Source organism: Muntiacus reevesi, chromosome 4 (genome assembly GCF_963930625.1).
Source record: "Muntiacus reevesi chromosome 4, mMunRee1.1, whole genome shotgun sequence".
Classification (NCBI taxonomy): Eukaryota; Metazoa; Chordata; class Mammalia; order Artiodactyla; family Cervidae; genus Muntiacus; species Muntiacus reevesi.
Window position 1 is genome coordinate 2,657,277 of NC_089252.1, and position 13,525 is coordinate 2,670,801.

Genomic DNA, 13,525 nt, shown 5'->3' on the forward strand with positions numbered 1-13,525 from the left:
CAAAGTGATGCTTCCTGTCCTTTTCACTCATGACTAAGGCAATGTGGCTTTAAAAGTTTAAATTTGAGAGATTTTAGAGACTGGAATACATTAATGAAAATTTATCTTTCTCTGTGTGTGTGTGTGTGTGTGTGTGTGTGTTGTGTGTATATGTTTGTGTGAGGGTGGGGGACATTTTCTTGTCCACCAGCCTCCAAACTGTAAAATACCCATTGGCGGTTGTGTGGACATCTTCTCAGGCTCAGCCCAAGCTCTGCACTTGGACGAATCTAACACACGATGGTCCTAATTGAGATTTGATATGCACATTAATTTAATTGTCATATGGTTAAACAGAAGTGTAGATAAACGGCATTACTGTTTCTGTGACTTTCGATACTTGAAAAACAAAGTCTTTTATTTACTACATCCTAAATTATGCTGTTGCACACATCCTATGTAACCAAATGTAAGTTGTGAGTTACAAGGCAAATTAAATAAGGCAAGTTGTTAATTACTCTGATTCCCCTTGGAGAGTGAGGGTGGCTGCAGCCCTGGCTATTCAAAGACATGTGTGTGTTCACACTTGACCTTCTCTGAGCTGCACTAAATCACACACAAAAAAAGTCTCAGAATTTAAAAATAAAATGTTTTCAAGTGTGTTGGTGGGACGGTGCCTCTTTCAGACTCAGTCGGCACAGTGTCCTTGCCGGCACACCAGGGGCCTGGCCCCCACCCCCCCGTCCCCCCAACCTGCACCCGCCGCTCCCCCCGCCTTCCACCCTTGCTGCAGACCCCCTCTTCCAGCTGCTCATCGTGTGCCCCTTGAGCTGACGTCCACCCACACCCCTGGGCTCATTCTCTTTCCCTGGCTGGCTCCCCTCCACCCTGCAATGCACACCTAGTGGGAACGAAGACCAGCCCGCCTGTGCCCGCGCCTCCTGGCCCCTGGCCCCTGGGCACTGGCACGGCCAGCGAGTCAGCGGGCGCTTCACCCCATGGTCGGCTTGGGTGCGGTCTGGTCAGTGGGAGGCATCCAAGCTGACCTCGGTAGTGAACTTCAAACCCTGCAGGGGCCCTTATTTATGCTGGAAATACCTGACTGCGTTTGCAGAGAGTGTCCAGCACACACTTTAGATGGAGCGAGACGTTGACCCCAGTGGTCCTGGTGCTTGGCGCCCGTCAGCCATGTGTGTGTCAAGTTCTTGAGAGGCACTTGGTTTCTTCATCAAGTTCAGGTGACTCATCTAGCTCTTGATCGGGTGGAAACCAGCTTTGGCCTGACTGTTTCTCTGATTCCTGGAGCGAGTCTGAGCAGGTTTTCTGTTTCGGGGATTTGCCTGGATGATCGTGCATACGAAACTCAGCCACAAAGAAAAGCACCGCAGAGGCAAGTGGCAATTCCATTTTGCAAAACAAGTGCGTTCCTTTCGAGCAAGGGAACCAGAACACAGGCGCAATCTGAGTTGTCTGTGAAATCTCTCTTCCTTTTATTTCTCAATCTTATTGCATTATCAGGCACATTAAAGCCTGATTTTTACTTACGAAGATTTTAGTTCCACCTTTACTAAAATGTGGGAAAAACCCAGAAAATGCATGTAGTAAAATCAGTAGTGATGAAGTCCAGCAGTGACCATACTAGCTGAGGGTCAGACTCTATCACAGTCATGACACGTACGGACTATTTCATGTTCAGAATAATCTAGGAACTACGTGGTGTCATTATGCCGGTTTTGTGTGGAAGGAGGAAACAGAGGAGGCAGAGGTGACGCTTATATTCAGAAAAATGGTTGGAACCTGATACATCAGCCTGTTTGTCCTTTGAGCAAAGATGCCTCTTCCAGTACTAGCCTTCTGCTCTTCATCCTGTCTGCATCTAGGAAGCAGTTGAATACCCACATGTAGGCTCAGAGCAACAAGTTCAAGGAAAGTAGGTAGGAGAGGTTTTCATTCTACAAAACTGAAGGATGTGAATTCACCTTCAGATGAAGAAAGTTAGAATTTTCCATTACCTTATTCTGTTTTCAGTGATGTAGAATATCCGTCTGTGCTAAATGAATGCCCTTCTGTGAATTAGCTTTAAGTGAATTTTAATTAAACTTTCGAGTCACCCAACCATCAAACTGTTTCAGTAAAAGAGCTCCACTAAAACTCACTTCCCTCTCCCCCCACCCCATGCCCTTCCTGTGTCAGCATCCTTTTTATTCTACTTAACCAGCTGATAGAGCAGTGACTTACAGAAATAAATAGCAGGATATTTGCATTCCTAAAATAGATGTTAGAATGTCCAGTTACATAACAGGCCTCGATAGACAGTTTTACTGTGACACTAGTTAAGGTTTATGTTGCTCTGACTTCTGAAAATCGGTGATGAAATAAAGTCCTGAGCTCCTTTCTTTGCATGGCTTATTTACAGAGCACTGCAATATTAATTCAGAGAAGGCAATGGCACCCCACTCCAGTACTGTTGCCTAGAAAATCCCTTGGATGGAGGAGCCTTGTAGGCTGCAGTCCATGGGGTTGCTAAGAGTCGGACATGACTGAGTAACTTCACTTTCACTTTTCACTTTCATTTGCTGGAGAAGGAAATGGCAACCCACTCCAGTGTTCTTGTCTGAGAATCCCAGGGACGGGGGAGCCTGGTGGGCTGCCGTCTATGGGGTTGCACAGAGTCGGACACGACTGAAGCGACTTAGCAGCAGCAGCAGCAGCAAAGATGTTAATTATGCTACTAAATGGTCTTCCAGAGAGGGTGGCTTTAAAAGTAAGTAGTAAAAGGATCATTTCCTAATCCAAGATAATAGGGTCACAAGTACCTCAGATGTGTAGTGCTAAATTCCTTTTAGTGATGCTACAGCGTTTCATTTAAACTGCCTGCAAACTAAGCATTTATGCTTTCTAAAATATCTCTATTGAGATGTGATGCACATGCCGTACAATTCACCTGTATAATGTGTACAATTCAGTGATATTTTTTAGTTTAGACATAGATGCTTGGAACTCTCAAAGCAGTTGATTTTAGTTGATTTTAGTTGTTTCTCACCTCAGAAAAGAATTGTACCCTTCAGATGTCACTCATCCCCTCAGCCTACCAGACCCTAGTCCTAAGTGACCAGTGCTTCTAGATTTCTGTACTCTGGACATTTTGTCTGAATGTCTGACTGTAACCATGGAATATGTGGTCTTTTCTCCCTGGCTTTCTTCGGGTGGTATGACATTTTCAACGGTCGTCCATATTGTAGCCTGTCATTCTTTTTAAGGTCAATAGTATCTCTTGTATGGATATCTCATGTTTTATGTGTCCATTCATCCATTGATGGACAGTTGGGTCGGTTCCACCTTTTGGCTACTATAAATAACAACCATTAAAAACAAAACTCACAGACAAGTTTTAGTGTGGGCATACGTTTTCATTTTTCTCATATAGCTTCTTAATTTTTAAAAATCCTAGATTTTTCATGTACTCATATTATCAAAAATTCTTCTTATGTTTTCCAGACAAATCTAGAAAAGGGGCCCTGGATTTGAAAGCTCATCTCATTGAGAGTCATAATGTCATCATTCTTCTCCTCTGGAGTCCACAGTATTGAGTAGGAAGCATTTTTGTTGCCTTTAGTCATAACTCTATTCAAGTTAATCACTCTAGCCATCCCCCACCCCCCACGCCCCAGCCCCAGGCCACCACTAATGTACTTTCAGCCTCTGTAGATTTATCTCTCCTGGACATTTCTTGTGTGTGTAATCATACAACGCGTGTGTGTGTCTCACTTCTTTCACTGACATAATGCTTTTCAAGGCTCATCTGTGTTGTAGCACGTGTCAGCACGTCATCCTGTTTATTACTGAATATATTCCACTGCAGGAAAAGCCTTGTTCTACTTATCCAGTCATTGGTTGGTGGGCATTTGGGTTGTTCCCACCTGTTGGGATTGTGAGTCGTGCTGCTGTGAATGTGTATGTGTTTTTGCACAGACACGTGTTTTCATTTCTCCTGGGTGTATACAGAGGACACACGTGCTGAATCAAATGGCAGCTCTGCTTTGGAGGGGCCAGTCGACTCTCCCACAGCAGCTGCGCCACTTTATTACCAGAGTAAGCAGTTTTCATTTTTCTTCCTGTTCTTTACTTTGATCCCATAAGCTTTCGGTGTGTTACTAGTATCTTCTGTTACTTGTCCAAATCCAGCCAAGAGCAAGAACAAGACTTTGATCCTTGTTTATTTTAAGAAATAAGCCAAAAACGTTGCGTAATAAGTGCAGAGTAATATAAAAGTATTTTATGTACTTCTTAATAGTTTACAAATAATATACACTTACATATCCATACTCACAGGCACACACACACTCAGACACACACATGTACAAACGCACAGATGATTTTTTCTGGTGCTTGTACTTTAGTACTTTAATGGTTTCAAACCAAGTTTATCACCAGACTTAAGTAACAGGAATGTGTGGTGGTGGTTTAGTCACTAAGTCATGTCTGATTCTTTGCACCCCATGAAGTGCAGCCCGCCAGGCTCCTCTGTTCATGGGATTCTACAGGCAAGAATGCTGGAGTGGGTAGCCATTTCCTTCTCCAGGGGATCTTCCCAACCCAGGGATCAAACCCAAGTCTCCTGCATTGCAGGAAGATTCTTTACTGACTGAGCCCCCAGGGAAGCCAGAAGGAACGCACAGGGCTTTTTCACCCACAGGAAACACCCTGTAGATTCGATCCTCCCCACCACACTCTGGTCCCTGAAGCCCCCGCATGGCCCTGGCTGACTGGTCATCAGCCAGGACAGTTTCCTCACTTCCCTGGCAGCTGAGGTCTCTGAGAAGTGACTGAGAGCACACGATGAGAATTGAAGCTAAACACGTGCAACGGCCAGCCCTACGGGGCCTCAATTTATTCTGAGTGTGAGAGGAACGATTTGCTTCTTGAAACAGAGAGAGGGAGTTTCCCTTAGGTTCCTCAATTTTCCTTGAAAACACAGTGTTTCTGGAGCCTGGGCCTGCCTGGTTAGCACCCTGGCTTCCGCCCCAGGTGCCCGCCCGACCCCCTCCGCAGGTCGCAGCTCCACGGGCTCCTCTCTCCACCAGCAGAGCATCTTCTGGGAGGATCCTGGGCCAGGGGGTGTCCTGGGTGACCCCAGTGGCCAAGCCTGCACCAGCTCCCGGGAGTCACGGGCAGGGACGGGAGCTCAGGGGTGTCAGAGGGCGACCACCCTGGAGCGGGGTGACATCCCGGCTCCAGGGAGGCGAGTCAGCCCCTCAGGATTCCCACCAGGGACGCTCTGCCTTCTGACCCCGGAGCTGCACCTACCCTCTGCTTGAGGCCCCGCTCGGTATCCAGGGAGAAAAGAGTGGGAAGAAACCTCGTGTCAGAAAGCGCGTGTGAGATCAGTGGCCCCAACGGAAGACAGTGTGCAAGGATGCTCCCTTGTTGCCCTCACTCTTTCTGTCTCTGGGAATTATCACCCCGGCATTTTAGGAAGTCCTCTCTACCTTTCCTCTGATGAAATCAGAACATTTTTAAAAATCCTCAGTTCACAGGAATTTTCCAATCACACAGCTAGAAACCTCTGCGTTATGATGTTCCTTCCATACTCAGGCAAACGAAGCAGAGGGAACTTCGATTGTTTTCCAAAGGTGCCCATCTTGGGGGTGAGGGGGCTGGATTCAGGTACAAGAAATGGTCCTCAGAGACCTGGTTCTTAGCTCTTGTGCAAATCATGATTTGGTACACTCAAGACCCGAGTCATTGGAAAAGACCCTGATGCTGGGAAAGAGAGAAATAGGAGAAGGGAGCAACGGAGGGTGAGATGGTCGGATGGCATCGCTGACTCAATGGACATGAATTTGAGCAAGCTCTGGGAGATAGTGGAGGACAGATGAGCCTGGCGTGCTGCAGTCTATGAGGCCAGAAGGAGTCAATCATGACTTAGTGACCAAACAACAACAACGCCCCCTCCATGATGACTAAGGTCAGAGATGCGCGTGGCACCCTGAGATTTCTCTGATGAGGGTTATAATGCTGGATGGTGCCTGGTACCCAGAGCTCTGTGGGTCCAACCAGGCTGTGTTCTGTCAGGCAAGCCCAAGAGGCTGAAACTTGGATTCGGAGTGTGGAGAATGTGCCGCTGCTGAACATGTAATGAAATCTCTGCTGGGTTTCTTCTTTCTGTTTAAGACAATGACGTCAGTCAAGCCTAAGATACGGAGGGAGCATCTGGGGGAGGGAGGGGGGTGACCAGTGAAACTTACCTTGCTCAACATCCGAGGAACTGAGTGTGGTGGATCACGTCTTACGTTTTTCCTAGGGTATCTCAGAAAAAGTAATCGTGATGCTCACTCAGCAAGCTGGCTCTCCCCACCCGGGACTAGTTTAAATGGAACTGATCTGGTAGCGACTGGCTGCAAAAACGTCCATTTTGTCTACAACACGGGAGCTCCCCAAGGAGGCCCATGTCGTCACATTCCTCACATCCTCAGCTCCTGTGACAAGGTCCTCGTGGGAATCAATGAGTGAATGGAAAAAGAATTGAGGAAATAGAACCAGATAAGACTTCCCCTGCATCTAAACCCATGATGCACACTCAAGTGTTATGGCAGTTCATGAAATGCCTTTTTTAAGGTACTGCACACTTCTCAAAACCAATCCTCACTTCTTTTTTTTTTTTGAAGCAATCTATAGTGTACCACGTCTCCAAGTCTAACATTTACCTAGTTTTGCAGTTTAGAATGTCACTTTTTAAATGTTTCAACACCTTTCCTCCCCTGATATGTGTTTTCTAGTTTGAATCAGAAGTTTTGTAAACTTTTTAGCTTCTAAAAAATGTGACTGCAGTGGGTTTTTTTTTTACCCCTCCCCCAGAGCTTTCTTGTTATTTGTCAAAAGTTTCTATAATGATCAGCAACATATCCTCCGGGTCATTCCTCCTAAAATTGCCACCCTGAGACTATCAGTCTTATAAAAAGGCTGAGCTGACTAAAAGCATCTTTTTTTCCATAATTGTATGTGTGTGTCAGTAGCTGTACCAAGTAGAAGAAAATCTCTAAAAATAACAGTGATGCACTTGAAAAGACAGGGTCTATGGCCAGGGGATTGGACATGATGGTTAGAATTATGATGAACATTGTGCCAATGTTGTTGAATAATGAATCTCATTGATAATTATGGGGGGTTTGCTTGTTGTATTTTCCCCTGAAATTCACAGGGGAAAGTAGGTGGAATCTTACACAGTTAGGCTGATGGAAGGGAAAACTGTCACAAATATTAAATGCACTTACAGCCACGGACACTATATAAGCACTGGGCCACACTGGGACAAGAACAGTCAGGGTCTCCATGTCCCGGGCCTGATTCTCTTACAGGCTGAGCCCTTTATCACATTTTATAGCTCACAGGAAGCTCTTCTTTATCATAGAAATTCCATTCTATTTGAGACACATCACCTTTATTTTCTTTGTATCACGTGTGGACATTTTGCTTATTGAAAATGTGTTCTTTATTAGGGATGTTTTTTATACTCATGAATAGTAACAGTACCAGGTCTCAGAAACAAGTTTTTTCCTTTGGACAGAAATTAGTCAGTAAATTTCCCAGGGCAGCATGTACTTTCCACACACCCTGGTGCTCCATGGTGTGGGGGAGAGATGTTTACTCAAGTAGAGGGTTGGTACGGAGAAGGGAGAAGATGGGGGGAGGAGGAGGAGGTACCTCTGTGGTCCTGCCTGTATCACTGCCCGGGGCTGCACCTGTGGGCGCTCTGATGGAAGGGAGCCCTCTTACCACAGCCCAGAGGCTGTGTGAGGCACGGTGTGAGACACGAAGCTTCTCTTCACCACGATGCCACTCCAGCCTCACCCATGGATGTGAGGAAGCTGTCTGACCATATCATAAACCTCCATTCACTGAAAGCACAGTGATTTGCTTGAAATATCAGGCTTTTCCTCTGAACCATCATCCCTGCCCCTCAGCACTGTTTTACTGAGTTTTACCGAGAAGGAAAATACTGTCCGTTCTAGTTAGAAGACATTGATTTTGCAGGAGCATCCTGACTTTAAAACTTGGGAAAAAATATCCACAATGATTCACAGTAGCAGCTAAATTGTATTTAATTAACCACTTCTCCAATAAAGCTTATTATTTTGCAGTTAGTGAAAGATATGATATTGATGGGTTTCCCAGATGGTGTTAGTGATAAAGAACCCACCAGCCAATGCAGGAGAGATTTGGGTTCCAACCCTGGGTGGGGAAGATCCCCTGGAGGAGAAATGGCAACCCACCCCAGTATTCTTGCCTGGGGGACCCCATGGACAGAGGAGCCTGGCAGGCTACAGTCCATAGGGTCACAAAGGGGTGGACATGACTGAGATGACTGAGCACGGCACCGGATATTGGTACCAGCATAGAAGGGAGATGTGAAACCAACACAAATAACAGGAATTTATAGCTGATGGAAGAATCTATCACAAAATTCTTTCTATTCCAGGTTTTACTCTCTTCTAAAAATAAATAGGTAGATACGAAAAAATACATACTACGTTACCTTTGGCTCCCTCTGCCAAAACAGAACTTAGCCATTTAAAACTAGTTTTCAGTTCAGTCGCTCAGTCCTGTCCAACTCTTTGTGACCCCATGGACTGCCGCACGCCAGGCTTCCCTGTCCATCACCAACTCCCAGAGCTTGCCCAAACTCATGTCCGTCAAGTCGGTGATGGCATCCAACCGTCTCATCCTCTGTCAACATCCCCTTGTCCTCCTGCCCTCAAGCTATTCTTAAACAGCATAAAATTGAAGCTTTCTCTCCAGCACTTGTGGGGGACCAGGCACTGTGCGAGGTTTGGGGCTAGAAAGATTTATCAGGCAAGGTCCCCATCCTCAAAATTTTACAGTGTTGGTGGAGAGACAGGGATGGGGCATATTGGTCTACAGTAGAGACCAGCTCAGATCTACAGGATGGGGGGAGGGGGGACAAAAGAAGGGGACTGGAGGTAGGGAAGCCACTGGCATTGGGGTGGGGCTCAGTGAGAACCTGAAGCCCCAGGCCAGGCGGAGGGGATGATCTGACAGATAGCATGCATGGAGCCCAAAGAGTGAAGCAGCAGGGAGGGGAGCTCAGCAAGGCGGGCTGCCCACAGTGTGGCCAGAAGCCAAGTTAGGCACTGTCTTTAAAAGATTACGGTTTGAGTCATTCAGCCTCCAGAAATGTGTCTTGTGCAATGCTGAGCAAGCAAGCAAGAATTAAGGCAGCATCAGTCCTAACAGGTCACAGGGTCCTGGGCAGGAGCCTGGTCACCTGGGAGGAGTGATACTGTGATGCGGGGCTGGGTCCCTGCTGACCAGGACAGTGTGTCCTCAAGGACCCCTCTCCAGGACTCCTGGTTCAGTGACAGAGCAAGAAGCAGAGCCATATCCAGAGTGTGGCCGCATTTACATAAAGACATAAAGGAGGAAGAAGGGAGTGAGCCTGGGCAATGGCTGAAATGAGCCCAGGCTGTTTTGAGGAAGACAGAGGCTAGAAGTTCACCCACAGGCAGGGTGGCAGCTGGGAGGTGCCCAGGGAGCCTACCCATTTCCCCGTGACCTTTTCAGTGCCTTTTGAATTTGATGTCAAGTGCAGGCTTTCCATAGGAAAATAATTAAATACAATAAAGTTGATTTGAAATAGAAACTGAACCACATCTATTCTGTGCACTTAAATTTTTAAATTCAAAAAGCACCCTGGGGGAAAAAAATTGACATAAGAAAAAAGACAAGGAGTACCCCCAAGCCCCCCAAAAAAGCACCATAGTCTCCATAAAAGAGCAGAGGGAGTAGGGGAGGGGAGGGAAGAAACTCCAACTCTGAGGGTGCAAGTTCCCAGAGGAGACAGGGCGGAGACCCAGCCAGTCCAGCCCCTCCCCTCAGAAGTCCAGGTGGGCCAAGGACGTTAGTATCAGTACTGCCCCCTGGAAGGGGCTCTCCCCCAGGGCTGCCACTGTTGTCCAGTCATTCAGTCGTGTCTGTCTCTTTGTGACCCCATGGACTGCAGCATACCAGGCCTCCCTGTCCATCACTAACTCCCGGAGTTTACCCAAACTCATGTCCATTGAGTCGGTGATGCCATCCAAGCATCTCATCCTCTGTCATCCCCTTCTCCTCCTGCCCTCAATCTTTCCCGGCATCAGAGTCTTTTCTAATGAGTCAGTTCTTTGCATCAGGTGGCCAAAGTATTGGAGCTTTAGCTTCAGCATCAGTCCTTCCAATGAATATTCAGGACTGATTTCCTTTAGGATGGACTGGTTGGATCACCTTGCAGTCCAAGGGACTCAAGAGTCTTCTCCAACACCACAGTTCAAAAGCATCAATTTTTTGGCACTCAACTTTCTTTATGGTCCAACTCTCACATCCATATATGACTACTGGTAAAACCACAGCTTTGACTAAACAGACCTTTGTTGGCAAAGTAATGTCTCTGCTTTTTAATATGCTGCCTAGGTTGGTCATAGCTATTCTTCCAAGGAGCAAGCATCTTTTAATTTCATGGCTGCAGTCACCATCTGCAGTGATTTTGGAGCCCCCCAAAATAAAGTCTGTCACTGTTTCCATTGTATCCCCATCTATTTGCCATGAAGTGATGGGACTGGATGCCATGATCTCAGTTTTCTGAATGTTGACTTTAAGCCAGCCTATTCACCCTCCTCTCTCACTTTCATCAAGAGATTCTTTAGTTCCTCTTCACTTTCTTCCATTAGAGTTGTATCATGTGCATAATTTAAGGTTCTTGATATTTCTCCCAGCAGTCTTGATTCCAGCTTGTGACTCATCCAGCCCAGCCTTTCTCATGATGTACTCTGCATATAAGTTAAATAGGCAGGGTGACAATAGGCAGCCTTGACGCACTCCTTTCCCAGTTTTGAACTAGTCAGTAGTTCCATGTCCTTTTCTCTCCCAGGGCTACCACTGGGAGAAAGTTAGAACCCAAGGGAATCAGGTTTGGTATCAATTCCATCCCATGCTTTCAGCTCACAATCCAAAACAGCGACCAAGTAGTCACGTTCCTGAGATACATGGGATGATGTCTAGCTTGTTTAATTTAATCATTTCAGTTTCTTCTGTATGAAAATACACCCTCCAGATGCTTGCATGCTCAGGCAGAGAAAAACAAAGCAGAATTCCACATCCTGTACAGAAATCCACACCCTGAACTGAAATTCCATCTCAGACTTTGAGGATGGATGTGAATTTGTTTATCAGTTTCAAACTGTGTCAGTAGGAAAACATTTTAGAGTATTTTAAGAGTTTATGTTGTGGTTTTTTTTTTTCTTCCCCCTTCCCAGGATAGTGAAACTCACAGAGGAGAATATGAAAAGAAGAGAAACACTCGTGACCTTTCCCGGGAGACCTCAGAAGACAGTGATGTGTTTGGTACGTAGTGTGAAAATGAGAAGATGTGGTTTCCTATGGTGATCGTGGGCAAACACATTCTCATTTGGAGAAGGTCTTAATTTTTTAATTACATGAGTGAACTGTGAATCCGTTATCACTGTTAGAAGAGCAGGCTGTACAGAAACCTGGAGGCTAAGTCCCCTCCATCCACCTCCTGAGAACACCGTGCATTCTCCGCCCCCGTGAGACTGCCCTGGCCACCCTCAGTGCCCGTCTCCATCTTGCTTGTGCTCTTGGTTGGGTTTCACGTGCTGTTTTATGCCCACAGACACCAGAAATTTCCCAGGTTTCCCCTTGCTATGCGATGTTTCTCTGATCATTTATTTGATCAGTTGGGTGTGGACATTAGAAGTGGTAACAGTGCACGTTAAAAATATCTAATGAGGAAGGACAGTAGTCCCAGGGCTTGGACATGCTGGTGTTTGTTTTATCTACCAAGAGTGACTCAGGAGGTGTTGGGAAATATGTTTTCTGTAAAAGTTTACTTACTCGTCGCCCTGGAGATGGAGGTTGCCTCTCACCCCAAGAGTGAACAGGCAGGTTCCCACCGATTTTTGTACATTCACTCTTGGGTCCCCCTCTGCTGCGTGATGGTGACCCTGGGTGACTCGCCCAGGGCCACAGGACAAGCTGGGGCTCGAGCAGGCCTGCCTGTAGGTATCGCTCCTTTCTCCACGTGTTCGTATTCCTAGAGGCCAGCTCCTGGTGGCTCGCTTATCAAAACGGAGGGACTGTTCTCTGGCTGCTAAGACATACCTTAGCCACTGTCAGCCCTGCCTGCAGGTCTGCAGTCACAGAGCCAGGCCTCCCCACAGGGTCTGGTCAGGTCTCTGCTTATTTCTAAGAAGAGTCTTTTCACACTGCACTTGTCAGGCAGGAAAATCCACCCCAGTTTTTTTAATTTTGTTCCCGATCTATCTGCTGTTTTTAAAAAATCCTTTCTTTTTCTGTAATCCCATCCTGTTGAGCAGCACACAAGAAGGATGGAACTAGACAGAGTACCACTGCCCACTTTATCAGTATCTTAAGCTTCCATGAAAATCAACCCAAAGGCCCAGAGACGAACCCCTGAGGATTAGTGTGGTGGAGTCAAGATAGGCAGGTGGGAGAGGAGCCACTGCTCTTTGCTGATTTCCATGGGGGTTTTCTTGGGGCCTGAACAGCCCAGCGCCTCTTGGTGGTGGGGTTTGTGCTGTATGAGGGCAGAGGAAGTTGGGGGGCAGCCTGCCTGGAGAGCAGCCTGCTTTCCTTAGGGTCTAGAGGGGGGCACAGTCTGTGAGTCTGTACAGAGCCTCTGAGTGTCAGTGACTTTAACACTAAAGCTGCCTGTAATCCTCTAGATTAAAAGGTGTCTTTAGTCTTCTATTCCAACTGCATACGTGTATAAACACTTAAAAAAATGACAAAACAGAAATGTCCATTTTAGGTTCTACATACAAAGAAGAGCAAGTTTTTAGAGTTGTTTTGGCTAAGCTCACTTATTTTTTAAAGTAAGCATCATCTTTATCATTATTCTCCAGGTTAGCTGCTTTTAGGATTATTCATAACAACATCAGCCTTTTCTTTTGCTATCAGCATGCCCACACACAGTTTTATTGATATATACATGTGTATAATGTCTGTATGACATGAAAACAATCTATTATAAGCCTTTTCCTTAAGTTATAAATGTGGTATAATTCCTGAAGTACTTTGAAAGGTAGCCCTCTTTAACCTTCTCCGATCCATCTGAAATTTGGAGAGTTTTTTATTATCTAGAGTTGAATGTGAAAACCAATGGAAGTGCAAACATCCCAGTCCAAAGCTAGGTTTGCTTTTTACTGGGAAGAATCTGGCCGTCAGCCAACTTCTGCCTGTCTTGCGACTGTGGGCGCCCGGTGCCTTGGACAGTAAGACCAGCTCAAATATCTGCTGATCTGAGGTTCTGCTCACAGCCCGGGCTGTCAGCCCGTCAGGGTGACTGGGGAGCAGTTCCCTGTTCATCACCCTCAAGGCGAGAGCCACTGTCACCGCTGAGTCACGGCCGGGGCGGAAGTGTGACCGCGGATGGGGGTGGCCCGGGACAGGACCCCTCCCAGGCTCCCCTGCCTCGTGCTCTGCCGTCCTGAGTCACGCAGATGTGGGCCCT

General features: G+C 46.5%; 1 protein-coding gene across 4 annotated transcripts in view; it reads left to right on the top strand.

Annotated features, from left to right (window-relative positions):
* The window catches only part of MBP (myelin basic protein), a 103,521-nt gene that overhangs the window by 32,401 nt on the left and 57,595 nt on the right, over nt 1-13,525 (top strand). For all 4 annotated transcript variants that reach the window (XM_065932276.1, XM_065932277.1, XM_065932275.1 and 1 more), the window contains exon 3: nt 11,289-11,376. In XM_065932276.1, the coding sequence (XP_065788348.1) occupies nt 11,289-11,376 (88 nt within the window). The remainder of the gene's footprint in view (nt 1-11,288; nt 11,377-13,525) is intronic.